The following is a 15,036-nucleotide window of genomic DNA, read 5'->3' on the forward strand; positions in this document are numbered from 1 at the left end:
ATTAGGCTTTTAAAATAATGTCATATCTATATTAAACTGAGGTATATTAGAAGTTATCTGCCAAAGCTAATGCAGGCCTAATAGACCAGAGCTCACAGTGTGTGTGACGTTAATACGTGAAGACGTACGGTACGGTGGGAAAAACTGCCGACCCGACGCCTCTGACTTTTAAACGATTATTTCAGGCTTTACAGGGCGACTCGCAGCAGCGCACACTCAGCATATTTTAGCCTGTTTATATTCTCCTCACTCAGTAATGAAGCTTCAGTTTTAACAAAATCATACATAGTGCACTTTAACAATCAGAATCAGAATCTATATTCAACAATTACACACGTTTTGAGGTAAGTGTGATGATTCAGGCATGCAATTAGCACTGCTAGCTCCAATGCTAAAACGAAAGGAAATTTTTATTTAATAGAAAGTACATGACGATTTTAACCTACCATCAAAAGACTCTTTTCACACTTCCTTACTCGGCACAGTGGAAGTCACTGTAGAAGGGAAAACATAAATACTAATAATTTCTTGTATAACTATGTTTTATCACCTGTCTGTAAAGCACTTTGAGCTGCCACTGGCATGAAAAGTGCTATATAAATAAAAATTATTATTATTATTATTATTACAGCAGTGGTAGTGTTTATAGGTGAGAATGTAGACAAACTTCTCTTTGATAATGTATCTGTATTTGGCTACGGTACAGTAAATTCCCCACTGTCTCTACTGCGTGTGCTTTACTGCCTGAGTAGAGTTTGTAGTATTTTCCGTACAGCGTAAGCGTCCCAGTGGCCGTGGTTTTGGAAACTGCTTGCAGTCTAAAGTTTCTCCAGCAAGAAGCGCTATTAGCACGCAAGTCACTGCAAATCTTCAGCAGAAGGAGTTTACGTTTACAGTAACATCTACTAAAACGACAGGTGAAGCAGTTTTCAAAAGATGTTCGATTATTCAGTCTTATATTATTTAATATGTGACTTTTTTAAAAGTTTACATTACAAGAGTTAATGTTAAAAAAATTAAAAATAGAATAGAAAGTAAGTCAATTGGTTATTGGTTGTGGGGGGGGGGCGGTCATCTAATCACTAATCATGATTTTTTAACTAGAAAATATCATAATTATTTTTAGATCTCGCCCCGGCCTACTCGCACATCCAGCGCTGAAGCAGCATCAGCAGCTACTTTTAACGCAGACCACATCAAGCTTGCTCCTCTATTAAAAATAAAACAAATTATTAAAAAACCTCCATTAAATTTACGTTTTTCGTGAAAGAATTAGGTTATTTCCTTAATAAGAATGTAAAAATAAGTCCTATCTGATCCATGATAAAAGAGAAGTTTCTCTACTTTCTCATTTGTAAGCGCCGCTGCTGCAATGTTTACATATGACGACTTCCACTGCGTCAAACACAGAAGTGTGAAAAGGGCCTGTTAGTTATGAAACGTATTGGACATAAAGTCACAGTGCCTTGTGGGTCCTGCTCCTGAGACAATAACAGAAATACAGCAGAAATAAGCCCTGACTGACCGTAAGAACAGCCTCTGACTGAGATTGACTGAGTGATGAGTTTGTTTTGGTGTGTTTAGTTGGTTTAGAGTCACAGGTGGACCCTGACCGGTCACTTACTGACCTGCTTCTGCCGCAGACACCAGGTGCTCCAGGGCACTCAGCTCAGCTTGACGTCCCTCCTGCGTGTACGCTTTAATCGCATTATAACTGCAGAACAGAGACACACACACATGAACCATTCACTCAAATCGGCAGATGTGAAGATGGAAATATAATATAACTAACAAGCAATGGAAGCTTACGTTAGCCTTGGGCTAACCCTGCTGAAAGAAAACACCTTAGACCAGCATGACTTCAACACTGGTCTAAGCTACACTCCTAAAAAAAGACAGTTCTTCAATGGTTCTTTAGTTAAGAAAACGGTTCTATAATGAACCATGAACACTCAATGAACGCTTTGCATGATTAAAGGTTCTTTGCATCATGAAATGTTTCTTCAGATTGATGGAGAATGTGTTGTAGATGGCTTTACACAGAACTTTGCTGAAAAGGGTTCTATATAGCAAGTAAAAGGGTTCTTCTATTGTCACAAGCTTGACATCTTAACAATTGAAGAACGCTTTTGGGTGCTATATAGAACCCTTTTCAAAAAAGGTTCTATATAGAACCATCTATAGCACATTCTGAAGAAAGCTTTCATGATTGAGTGTTCATGGTTCTTTATAGAACCAATTTCTTTACTAAAGAACCCTAAAAGGACCATCTTTTTTGCAGTGTAGTCTAAACTGGTCTATGCTGGTATATGCTTGTTCTGCTGGTCACTCAGCATGGTCATGCCGGTTGTCCAACACAGTAGCATCCAAAACACAACATGTCGCTGCCGTCGGATCAAAACCTCGTATCTCCAAAATGGTGACTTTACAGGAGAAGGGAAAACATACTTTACTTGTAATGTAAGTGAATGGAACCAGAATTTTTTCAAAGTAATTTTGGTCCATTATTTATGAAATTTACACACAATGTAAGGGCGAAAGGCATTTAAAATGATGTCAAAAACTGAAAAATGACAAATATATACAAAAAAAAAAAAAAATATATATATATATATATATATAGTGCAGGTGTATCAAACTCAACAACTGAAAGGGCCAAATTAAAAATTCTCCACAGATCTGTGGGCCAACTGTGTTTTTCATTTAATTTTAATTCATATTTTACCATGAACTGGCCATCTTCATAATCAAAATATGCCAAAACTACAAAGGAAAAAAACAGGCACTGAATACTGGAACGATTAAAAATCATTTTAAATAAAAACAAATTGTTTTATATTAAACAATAGACTACATTAACTACAGATCACTGTTAAACCTCTTTAAATGTCCCCAGCGTACAGTAGTTTTTTTAACTGCCCACTCCTGGCATCTGATCTTTTTTTGCAGTGCTGTCCCATAGACTGTTGTTGGGGAAAGGGTGGGAGCACACATTACGTTGCAGTGCATGCTGGGGACTGTAGTGCAGCTCATGCTGAAATGGGTTAATATTAATAGAAAATCAAAATAACTTTGCGGCCGAATAGGATTGTGCCACGGGCCTGACTCGGCCCGCCGGACTTGAGTTTGACACATGGGTACTAGTCTGTGCTGGTTTTTCTAGCAGGGGTACTGCATGTCTAACGATGGGACAGATGGAAGTGTCCCCACGTCTCCAGGGCTGTGCAGCCCCTTAGCTCTTCATATACAATATTAGACCTCAGCATGAAAGGGTTCCACGGTCATGTTTAGGATCCTGGGGTCTCCAGAGGTCATACAAGGAACAAGGAGGTGGATATTTTTGGTGGGCTTCTGGGGCAGTTGTGGGCTGGAGGTTAGGGAACCAGCCTTGTGACCGGAAATTCGCCAGTACAATCCCCTAAGCTGACAGTATGTGACTGAAGTGCCGTTGAGCAAAGCACCTAACCCCCGCTGTGGACAGGGCTGCCCACCGCTCCAGGCAAGTGTGCTCACTGCCCCTCGCGTGTGTGTTTACTAGTGTGTATGTGGTGTTTCACTGCACGGATGGGTTAAATGTGGAGGTGAAAATTCCCCGTTGTGGGACTAATAGGGGTCACTTAATTAATTAATTAATAGGGACACTCTTGCCTTCAGTTAGTCTAGCCTTAGTAAGCTAATAAGCTAGCTTTGAAAGACGTTTGGAAGTAGGTTTTTTTATTATTCACACCTACAAAAAGCGCTGGAAAAACAGACCCCTGGGAACATAGGAATGACCCCTATTAGGCTTGTTTACTTGGTACACTATATCTGTTATCTATAAACATGAACTAAAGTACATTTGCATAGCTAAAAATAGTAGCAGCAAACTGAAGCCTGAATCATAATCTTTTTCAGTGAATGTTTCGCTATGTGGACGGTGAGTCAGAAGCGATTTAGCTGACAGAATACTTTCAATTATGTTTACTTTTTGCTACTTCGTAAAATTGTGTTTGTACAGACTGTATTTCTTAACCAATGTTTTTTAAGTGTGTGATTTAGGCATGCAGTGAGCACCACGCTAACTGTTTGCCACTGCTGGTCCACCTGCACACCACCCAGATTACTGTCCTGCATACAAGCTCTAACTAGTTTTTAATCTCCTCAAACAGATTTTAAATGCACAGAGACTTTTATTTTAAAAAATGCACTTAAATATTACAAACAACTGAGAGACAAAAAACTAGGCCTGATATAAAATGATTTTACAGAAAGTGTTGTTGCTGAAACTGAGCTAGATTAAAATTATTTACTAAACTAATTTATAAAGTGTAACTAAAGAAAAGAAGGAAGGAAAAGTAAGTAGTTGGTCTGTGAGGGAAAAATGAGCGATGATAAGTGGAATTTTGTCTAATACTCTGCTTAACAGCCGGCGGGCCGCCCGTAAAATGCTGAGCAAAACGCCAGCGGACCACCAGCTTTGCCATGAGTGGGCCGACAGTGGTCCACTATCCTCTTGCTATCAGGGTTTCTACTATTTGCTAGCTACGTTAGCCTTGCAGCTCCAGTGTGAAGTTAAGGACACAATCTTTAGACCCCAAACATGCCAAAGCCAACTGCTCAAAACTATTTATCTGAGCAATGACTGGGCTTTTGCTCAGATAAGCACCATGTAGCATTAAAATAATGAATATTTTTGCTGACATACATAAAATCACTACTAACTGTATTACAGTTTGTAGCATTTATGGTGATACTAGTCTTTTTTCTGAGCACATAAACATAAATAGGTGTCTAAAACTGTTGGACTGGGATATTTGCATTTGGAAAACACTGGAATTGCTATTGCTGGTTCAAGATGTCAGAATTGCAAATGTGCAACATGACAACATAGAGACGCACACGGCCTTCCCATAAAGCCTGGTCAGCCGTCTGAATCACAGCCCTCTATTTATACTTCACTTCACTGGTAAAAATATCTCAGCTATTTTCATGCAGAACATGCAATTCTATTTCTGTCAACAACTCTCTGTGCTGCATATATTTCATATCTGTGCTGCTAAATATATCTTTAACAGTGAGCACTGGCACTCTGGCCATCATGGCCTACACATAGTCAAAGAGAGAATCAGGGCTGGAAATATAGACAATTACTGTGATATTAGTTGTGAAATTGGCCGAGATCGCCCTCATTAGTTATAAAACCAATTGATTTATCAGGACTAGGTTAAACCAGTGTGTGAACTACCCCCTGGTATTCGGAGGCCCCAGATGTCTGGCTGCTAACTCACTCTCCATAGCAGCGCTGATGCTTTAATGGCAACAAAATGTTTGTTGATCAGTTGTTCTTCTGTAAAGCCTCTGTTCCAGAGTGGTTCTGCGCTCTTCCTCACACTAACTGAGATCTTACTCATCTCCTCTTCTGTCTTCATTTACACTTACACTTCACTTACATCAAACTCTTGGGAAACTGAAATGGGAAACTTCGGAATTCCCACTCGGTAAAGTCTTCTGGGTTTCTCAAACGCTAGAGGGCGCTCCCGAGCAATCCAGAATGAATGCGTTAATATGGAGCATTTGAGCAAAATCATAGTTTATAAATGATTCAACATTTTTAATATAAACAAATTCATTCATTTCCTGAACGCAGAACTGCATAAAACATTTTGTACGTTCACGACGTCAGTGAGCACAAACAGCCAATGAACTGCTCCGCTCGCCAACCAATCAGCACTCAGTAGCAGTAATGCCCGCCTTCTGCTGCCTAAAACCCGTTTTTTTGTAGTAAAAAGGAAACATACAGGTGAGATTTCTTTGCTTTTTTAGTGAAATCCATCCTTCTACTTTCTAAAACTAAAGGAAAGTTCTGGTTCAGTGATTAGAAACTATTTTAACTTTTTGTTTTTAGCTGTTGAGCTCCATTCACTCCCATTCACTGAGGACTCACTCGTGGGCGCCCTCTGCTGTTTTGCAGTGATGTTCTTGATATAATGGGCGAAATAGGAAGTGACCAGACTCCTCATAAACCGGCTCTGGCAGCACATCGTAAAGTTTTTCAGAGGAATCCGGGCAGAGTTACAGTTTCTAGGCTATGAAGGACCAACTGGGTGAGCCAGTCTGCCACAGCGCCACCCTGAGGCAGAGCAGTGCTAAAGTTCACCAAAAGACAGAAGCTGATTGTGAGCGAAGCAGATAAACAATGAGCCTCACTGAACCCGGATTTGAGGGTCTGTTTTTCTCTAACAGACAGCATAACGTCATAATAAGTTTAGTTTCAGGGACCCCCAGAATTTTGATTTTGAGACTTACAGGGGGTCCAAGAGGTTAATTAGGGGGTCCTGGAACCTGACCTGTTGTATTTTGCACTTTGGGTTAAGCTTACTGTTTAAATTCAGTAATTCAGTCTGCTTACAGACTCTACACTCTTACAAAAAGGGTTCTACAGGTACCAAAAAGGTTCTGTGACTGTAACAACAGCGGAACCTCTTTTGACACTAAACAGAACCATTTTGAAGGTTCTTTAAAGAATAGCACACAACAGGTTTTCCATCATAAAGAAGAAGCATTTACCCATGCAAAGAGCCTTTAAAAAATGGTTCTATAAAAATAAAGAGGCCAGAAAGGGTTCTTTACGTGACGCCACAGAACAGCCATTTTTTTATCCTGAAAACATTTCAGTGGATGGTTCTGTAGAGAGAACCATTTCTGTAATTGATATGTGTGAGTGTAAGGAACCCTTTTTAAAGTTTAAAGAACCTCCACATCATGTAAAAGTTTTAGCAAGGACCTTAAATCGGTAAAGAACATTTACATTAAGGTTCTTTATAGCTCTCAAAGGTCACCCACACATCTCATTTACAAACATGGTTCTTTTGTATGGTATCACTCAAAGAACCCTTTGTGGCACCACCACCTTTGTGTTCTTAAAAATAAAAGCACCAAAAAGGGTTCTTTGAAATGATGTTTCAGAGTGTTTTTTGAATGAGGCACAGCCAATCAGAGCAGAGCTCGTTTACATATATCAGCCTTAAAGGCACAGTAACACAAAAACAGCCTGATTAATTCTAAGGGAGACAGATTTTGGAAAATGGTCATGTAAAAATGAATTATGACCATTTTTGGAACATAAAACACAAATATTGAAAGTGAACCTCAACAGAAAAAAGTAAAGCACAATAAAAATGTAGGACACAGGTCCTTTAAACAATTTTCACAGATGGCTTTTGCACAGAACTGTATACGCTCTTTTGCAAAGCATAAGAAAGGTTTACACTGCATTCGAATAAAAAATGCAAATATAAGCCTTTACAGACTGTAAATCTGACTGTTTATATGACTCTTCTGTGCTCAGCCTGGAGATTAACGCTCTGCAGCTCCTCTCCTCGGTGTGGCAGAGTTTAGTCTGTGTCCAGGCTTGTTTTGAAATTCTTGTGGCTTTAAATTTCGAAATCAAAAACATTCTGACACACAACTTTTAGGGAAGTGTCCAGAAAGCGGCAGATTTGGTGTCCCCGCCCCTTTTCGATGGCCTCGGCTACTTACAACAGGAAGTAAAGCCCCCAGGAGGCTCCGGCACCCCAGATGTTGGGGGTCACTCCCTGGTAGAGACCCCTGATCCCCTCCACCTGCCAGATACTCTTCATACAGTGCAGCATGCCTTCATACTGCGGCCTGACCTTCAGCCCATCACTGACTGCAGAGAGAGCGAGAGAGAGAGAGAGAGAGAGAGGGAGAGAGAGGGAGAGAGACAGAGAGAGAGAGACAGAGAGAGAGAGAGGGAGAGAGAGAGACTGTATTCAATCTGAACACCCTTAATCAAATTACAGATGATTTTCTAAGCATAAATAAGTGAACACGATCTCTACAGAGACACACTTCACAATTAATGCACAATTACTGTTTATTTGCTGAACTTAACATATTGAAAATAAACAAAACAAAAAATATAGAATGTGCCATAACTTCTGCATAATTTTATGTGTTTCCGAAGTGTTAAATTCAGTAAATAAACAGTAATTGTACATTAAAATGTGCAGATGTTTGTCTCTGTAGGGGGATGAGTTCACTTATCCTCAACAACAACATGGAATTGAACCAGGGGTGCACAAATGTTGCTTAAAACTGTATATCTGTATTGGTATTTGTGTGTGAATGCACAGATATTATTAGTAAAGACACAGAACACACAAAAAGTATTGTTGCTATGTATATTACCATTCAAAAGCTTGGAATTACATATTAAGTGACAAAGCCAACCTACTGTTCTTTGTTTTATTATTCTACATTTTTTGGTATCATTTTTTAGGGGTCAAAGTTGCCAAGCTGGAACCAAGAAACACTGCACACATACACACACATACACACACACACACACACACACACACACACACACACACACACACACATATGTATACACACACACACACACACACACTTTCTTTTATACACACACACACACACACTTTTACACACACACATTTATATATACATATCGCTGTTGTCGGATCAAAACTTCGTATCTCCAAAATAGTAACTTTACAGCAGAAAGAAAAAACAGATGTAACTTTTAATGTAAGTCAATGGAACCAGACGTTTTTCCAAGTCATTTTGGACCATTTCCTTTAGTCTGTTCATCATAATATTTATACACAATGTAAAGCACAACAGGCACTTCCAAATTACGTCAAAAACTGAAAAATGACAAAAAAAATGGAGATACGAGGTTTTGACCACCTGGAATACCTTAGAAATGGCCTGACAACATTATATTCAGTACTGTGTCTGTGTTGTGTGTGCATGTGATGTGATTGTATCTAGAACATTCTATTCTGCCTATTTCTGTCTGGCCCTGTTATGTCTGTCACACCTGTCACTTGTCATGTATAGGCTGGGCCTAATCTTGGCATCAGTCCAGCCTGTATAATTGTGACCATCCACTGTGTGGCTACATGCCAGGTACCTGCGCTCGAGAAACAAACAAACAAAAACAACTCCCCAGACAGAAGGCTGCTCGCTGGGTTGGCGGGTTTGGATTCTTCAAGCATAACATAGTTATGGCCTATCAGCACCTTAGCAACCACCTGGAACACCATAGCAATGGCCAAGAAACATCTTTAGCAACCACCTGGGATATCAAAGCAACGGCCTAGAAACCTCTTTAGTAACTACCTGGGATATCATAGCAACGGCCTAGAAACCTCTTTAGCAGCTACCTGGGATATCATAGCAACGGCCTAGAAACCTCTTTAGCAACTACCTGGGATATCATCGCAACAGTTTTATCAAGCCAACTTAAAGTTCGTTCACAAACTTCCACTACTAATAACTGTTAATATCTGTTATTCAATTCTAACTTAAAATACAGTCTAGACTGAGATGTTGTCACCACTTATTGACCATTAGAAGTCAGAAAAAAGCATGTTATAGTTATGATGGAGCTCTACAGCTCGAATTCACAATGCTAAGGCTCCAACAATCCAAATACGGGAAAATCTGGCTAGTAACATTGGTGAACTACTTAATGCATAAATGAGTAAAGGGTTTGAAAATGGTAAATTAGGATATAGAGCACTCACACTGTAATGCACACAAAGACAGGACGGCAGATTATTCTCTGTTTTCACTCTGTTAACTCCAGCAATAATTTTCTTGTGTTTGTTTTTTTTTTAAATGTGTCAGTAAAGGTACTCATGCATACAAGTGCATGTATCTGTGTAAATGGACGCATATATTACGCTAATGTAGATTTATACTGTAGATTTATGGTGTTTATCTTTTGTTTCTGTGTTAATTGTGATGTGTCGGTTTTCCAACCGGGGGTGGGTGGATGGGACGTTGGGGGTGGAGAGAGTTCAGGGGGGAAAGCGTTTATTTGTATCTGTGTTGTCATTGTACATTTTGTTTCTGTTTAGTTTTAAAATTAAAAATTGTTCACAAAAAAAAAGAAAAAAAGCATTTTTTATTAAATAATACCCCGTAATTATCCATTTATCGTAACTTCTTGTCAAATAGTTACTGTGAATAACTATTTATTCAGCGAGATTCAATCATTTTTTGAATTTGAGGCATTCTGGATATTCATTTTATTATAAGCTCATTCTCGATCTGTTCAGCTTTCTCAGAAGAGATGTATTTTTTGACATCATGCAAGATTATTTTTGTGGGGCTGCACGATGGTTGTTGAAAAAGTACAAAGCTTTTATTATTGATAATATTTTCCACTAAATCATACTGCACTGTTATTACAAGCCAAAACAGTGTAAGTGACACCGAGCTGTGACCAAAAGAGTCTTAGTACGTGGTGCACTTAGTGAAGCATTACCTTTAATTTGTTTCAACATTACATGATTATTATGTATTAACACTACAAAGTGTCCTCACATCATTCCTAATAATAATTTAGTTTGTTTTTATGTTTTAATATTGACATATAAAGCAGGAGACATTATGAGAATATGTTAACAGTGCATAATTAATTTATCTAGTTTTATTTGTGAAATCTGCAAAACGTATTTTATTGGTGATTCTTGCAAATAATAACACTGGTAATGATAATAGTAGTTGTAGTAGACATAGTAATAATAGTAATAATAATAATAGATAAAAACAAAGTGACCAGATTCAGGTAAAGCAGCATTTTTGAAGACAAAAAAGGGGAAAAAAATAATTAAGATATATTAAACTACATGAGGAGCCACATATGATGTGATTACACATTCAGATCAGTCTGAAGTCTCTAATTTTATACAGGTATCTCTAAAAGAAGTAGTCTAATACTATTTAAAACACTGATTCCATACTTTAAGATGGGCATATATGTTAACAAACACCTGTTATACATATATATATATACACATATATATATATATACATATACATATACATATATATATACATACTGAGTGGATCAGATACAGCAGTGCTGCTGGAGGTTTTTAAACACCTCAGTGTCACTGCTGGACTAAGAATAGTCCACCAACCAAAAATATCCAGCCAACAGCGTCCTGTGGGCAGCGTCCTGTGACCACTGATGAAGGACTAGAGGATGACCAACACAAACTGTGCAGCAGCAGATGAGCTATCAGCTACAGTGCTGAGAATGATCCACCACCCAAATAGTACCTGCTCTGTGAGGGTCCATGGGGGTCCTGACCACTGAAGAACAGGGTAAAAGGGGGCTAACAAAGTATCAGAGAAACAGATGGACTACAGTCTGTAAGTGTAGAACTACAAAGTGCACCTATATAGTAAGTGGAGCTGATAAAATGGACAATGAGCGTAGAAACAAGGATCGGTGCATATATATATTTATATATATAATAGTTATAGTATATACTAATACTTATACTAGTAATTGCTTTGACAACGCTGCATGTACAGCAGTCATGCCAAATAAACTGAAGCGAACTGAAGGAGCACCAGTAAGTCTTGTGTGATGTATTGAATGTATTTGATTTCAATATGTACATAATTTCCACATGAATGAAACATATTACACAAACACGTCTCTGTCCTTTCGCTCACTTACGTTTGGCAATAATCGTGTTGATGCAATTTGTCTTATTAATGTGGAATTAATGTATACAAATCTGAAAGTAAACTCAGCGCAGCTCCTTTATCAGCAGGGCAGGACGGCCTGCCAACTTGTACTGGTGACACGCCTAAAAAACAGTTCTAAACAAGCCTTATGTTGTACTTACGCTTTAATAACAAACGGGCACTAGACTCTAATCGTAAATAACACCAAACTTGGCAGTGCAGGCTGACTCAGGTATGAGCGCTGCGGAGAGCCAAGAGAAATGCTGCACGTTCCACAACTACAGGTCTAAAATACGGCCCAAGGCTTTGGTCCAAGATTCTAAGGCAAGAGTACAGTATAAGAATATGGCCTGAGACTATGGGCCAGGCCTAATGCCCACAACTACGATCCAAGGCTAAGACTGAAGACTACGGACCACATGTACGATCAAATTCTATGACTCAACAAAGACTATGACAACTATGACTAAGACTGTGGTCCAAGGTTCTAGAGTGAGACTATGTTCTAAAACTACAGCCTGACAATATGGTTTACGTATGACTCACAGCTGAGATACAAGACAATAATATAAGTTTATCTAAACCTATGTTATAAGACTAAATCCCAAGCCTGTGATCTAAGAATGCGGTCTAAGACTTTGGTCCAAGCCTAATTTCTAAGAGTTCTAGAGCGAGACTATGTTCTAAAACTACAGTCTGACGTTATGTTTTACTATGCTTCAAGGCTGAGATTTAGGACAATAATATAAGCTTATCTAAATCTATGTTATAAAACTAAATCCCAAACCCGTGATCTAAGACTTTGGTCCAAGCCTAGTGTCTAAGACTATAATCCAAGCCCAATGTCCACAGCTACAGTCTAATCCAACTGTCTGAGAATATGGTCCAAGATTCTGGACCAAGACTACAGTCCAACAATATGGTCCAAGATTATGATCCAAGGCTCTGGACCAAGACTATAATCTAGCAATATAATCCAAGATGACAGTCTAAGACTATGGTCCAAGGCCAATGTCCAAATCCACAGCTATAATCCAAGGCTAGGATTTAACCCTCTATTGCATGGTGTTGCCACATGGCAACAATTACTTTATCTCAATTTTACTAAAAAATCAGTAATCATAATTCTTGTTATGATGTTGTTTCCAATATTTGTGAATTTTGAAATACAAACTGGATTTGTTGAGTTTTGTTTTCAATAAAAGGAAGAAAAATTCGATTTCATGGTACTTTTTATTTAGATTTTATGGTGCTAAGGTACGATTGAGTATTGTTGCCATATGGCAACAATTTACCAAATATGCCACTTTAAAAAAATATATATAATTTTTAAAAAATATTTCCATTATTTCAGCAATTTTAAATAACAAAAACACAATAAAACATTTTTATCATGTTTAACTAATAATTCATGCCATAGAGTGTTAAGACAATGATGCAAGCTCAATATCCACACCTATGGTCTAAGCCTAGGGTCCAAGCTAGATCCAAGAGCATAATCTAAGATTCTGATCCAAGCTTAATACCCCATTCTAAGCCTATAGTCAAATTTATCTTCCAGAAGTATAGCCCAAGTCTACGGTCCAAGACTAATGTCCAAGCTTATGGTCCAAGTCCACAACTATCATCCAAAGCTAAGATTCCAGACAATGATACAAGCCTAATGCCCAGATCTGTGGTCTATATCTATGGTCCAAGCCTAATGTCTAGACCTATGGTCTAAGTCTAAGTTAGCGCTGGGAAATATGACAATATATATCATTATTGTGATAAATTATGTCACAATACAACATGAGAGAAAAAACTGGCCCAGTTTAACTGGATTTAGTGCCAAATGCTGAATCAAAATAATCGTGTTCACAGTTTTTGATAGTATTTCTTAAAAAGTAGCTCTACTGGCTCTTTTGTCTCTAATCCAACTGATCAGATGTCTGAACAAATAGATATTGCGACATATCAAGTATTGTGAAAATTTCTTGAAGTATCACAATTTTATATTTCTGCCATACCGCCCACCTCTACTGTAAGCATGAGGTCTAAGCCTAATGTTTAAGCTATGATTTAAGAGTTTGATCTAAGATTTTCATCCAAGACTAATGTCCAAGTCCAACACTATCATTCACACCTATAGTCTAAGTCTATGGTCCCATCCTAGTGTTCAAAACTATGGTCTATGACTATAGCTCAAGCCTAGGATTCAAATCTATGGTCCAAGCCTAAGGTTCAGTACTATGGGCCAAGTTTAATGTTCAGGACTATGGCCTATGACTATGGTCCAAGCCTAATGTTCAGAACTATGATCCAAATCTATGGTCCAAGCCTAATGTTCAGTACTATGGCCCAAGTCTAATGTTCAGGACTATGGCCTATGACTATGGTCCAAGCCTAATGTTCAGAACTATGATCCAAATCATTGGTCCAAGCCTAATGTTCAGTACTATGGTCTTTGACTATGGTCCAAGCCTAATGTTCAGGACTATGGCCTATGACTATGGTCCAAGCCTAATGTTCAGAACTATGATCCAAATCTATGGTCCACGTCTAATGTTCAGGAATATGATCCAAATCTATGGTCCAAGTCTAATGTTCAGGAATATGGCCTATGACTATGGTCCAAGCCTAATGTTCAGGACTATGTCTACACCTACGGTTCAAAACAATGTTCTGAAGCTATAATCCAAAACCATGGTGAAGGCCTAATGTCCACAGCTATCATCCAAGGCTGAGACTGAAGACATTATGTGTGCAGTGCCAGAAACCGTGATCCAGCGCTCTGGACCGAGCCTAAGCGTGTCCGTGTTAATATGACTCCCTTTGTGGACGTCTTTTCTCGCAGCTGTAAACACATAAGTAGGTCAGTGCTGCTGCCAGCGCCTCCCGAGCTTACCTGCAAAGCGGATCTTGACCAGATCGAGAGGGTGAAGCACCATGGTGGCTATGACGCCCCCGCTCAGCCCAGCGGCCAGGTTCTCGTACCTGATGTGCTTCAGGAGGCTCGCTGGAGCGGGGAAAGGCGCGCTGCTGGAGTCGGGAGGAGGGACGGGCAGCGCTGCTGCTGCTGCTGCCCCGTGGTGTCGCGGTCTGGAAACAGCACTCATGGTTGTTTACTCGCTGGTCTCTGTCCGTGCCAGAGGAAGATACTATAAAGATGTCATTTATGAGCGGCTGTGAGCGGCGATCATGTAACCATCCGCCTCGTAAAACCGCCACGCAGAGCTGGGGCTTCCCCGCATTACCTCCGCCGCATGGAGAACCACTTAGGCTGTGCTGAAGAACAAGAAGAAGAAGAAGGACGAAGAGCATTTGTTTTCCCACCCGTATTCAGGAAAGTCCCGCCCCCTGCGCTGGGATTGGCTAGTAGTTTTGTTTTTTCCAAGTCATCACATTTTTTAATAGATAGTTATTCATAACAATTACAACACACATCACTACTACACTCTTAAACAAGGGTTCTTTAGTCTACTTAGAACCATGAGTTCTATATAGAACCTTTTGAATGCTTAAATGGTTCTTTGTGTGGTG

General features: G+C 39.2%; 1 protein-coding gene across 1 annotated transcript in view; it reads right to left on the reverse strand.

Annotated features, from left to right (window-relative positions):
• The window catches only part of slc25a32a (solute carrier family 25 member 32a), a 30,422-nt gene extending 15,588 nt beyond the window's left edge, over positions 1-14,834 (reverse strand). Inside the window, exons 1-3 of the mRNA XM_036565917.1 lie at positions 14,402-14,834; positions 7,519-7,669; positions 1,629-1,714 (exon numbers count right to left, since the gene is read on the reverse strand). Of these exons, the coding sequence (XP_036421810.1) occupies positions 1,629-1,714; positions 7,519-7,669; positions 14,402-14,612 (448 nt within the window). The 5' untranslated portion in view covers positions 14,613-14,834. The remainder of the gene's footprint in view (positions 1-1,628; positions 1,715-7,518; positions 7,670-14,401) is intronic.
• Positions 14,835-15,036: the final 202 nt, after the last annotated feature.

Source organism: Colossoma macropomum, unplaced genomic scaffold, assembly GCF_904425465.1.
Source record: "Colossoma macropomum unplaced genomic scaffold, Colossoma_macropomum, whole genome shotgun sequence".
In the NCBI taxonomy this organism is placed as follows: Eukaryota; Metazoa; Chordata; class Actinopteri; order Characiformes; family Serrasalmidae; genus Colossoma; species Colossoma macropomum.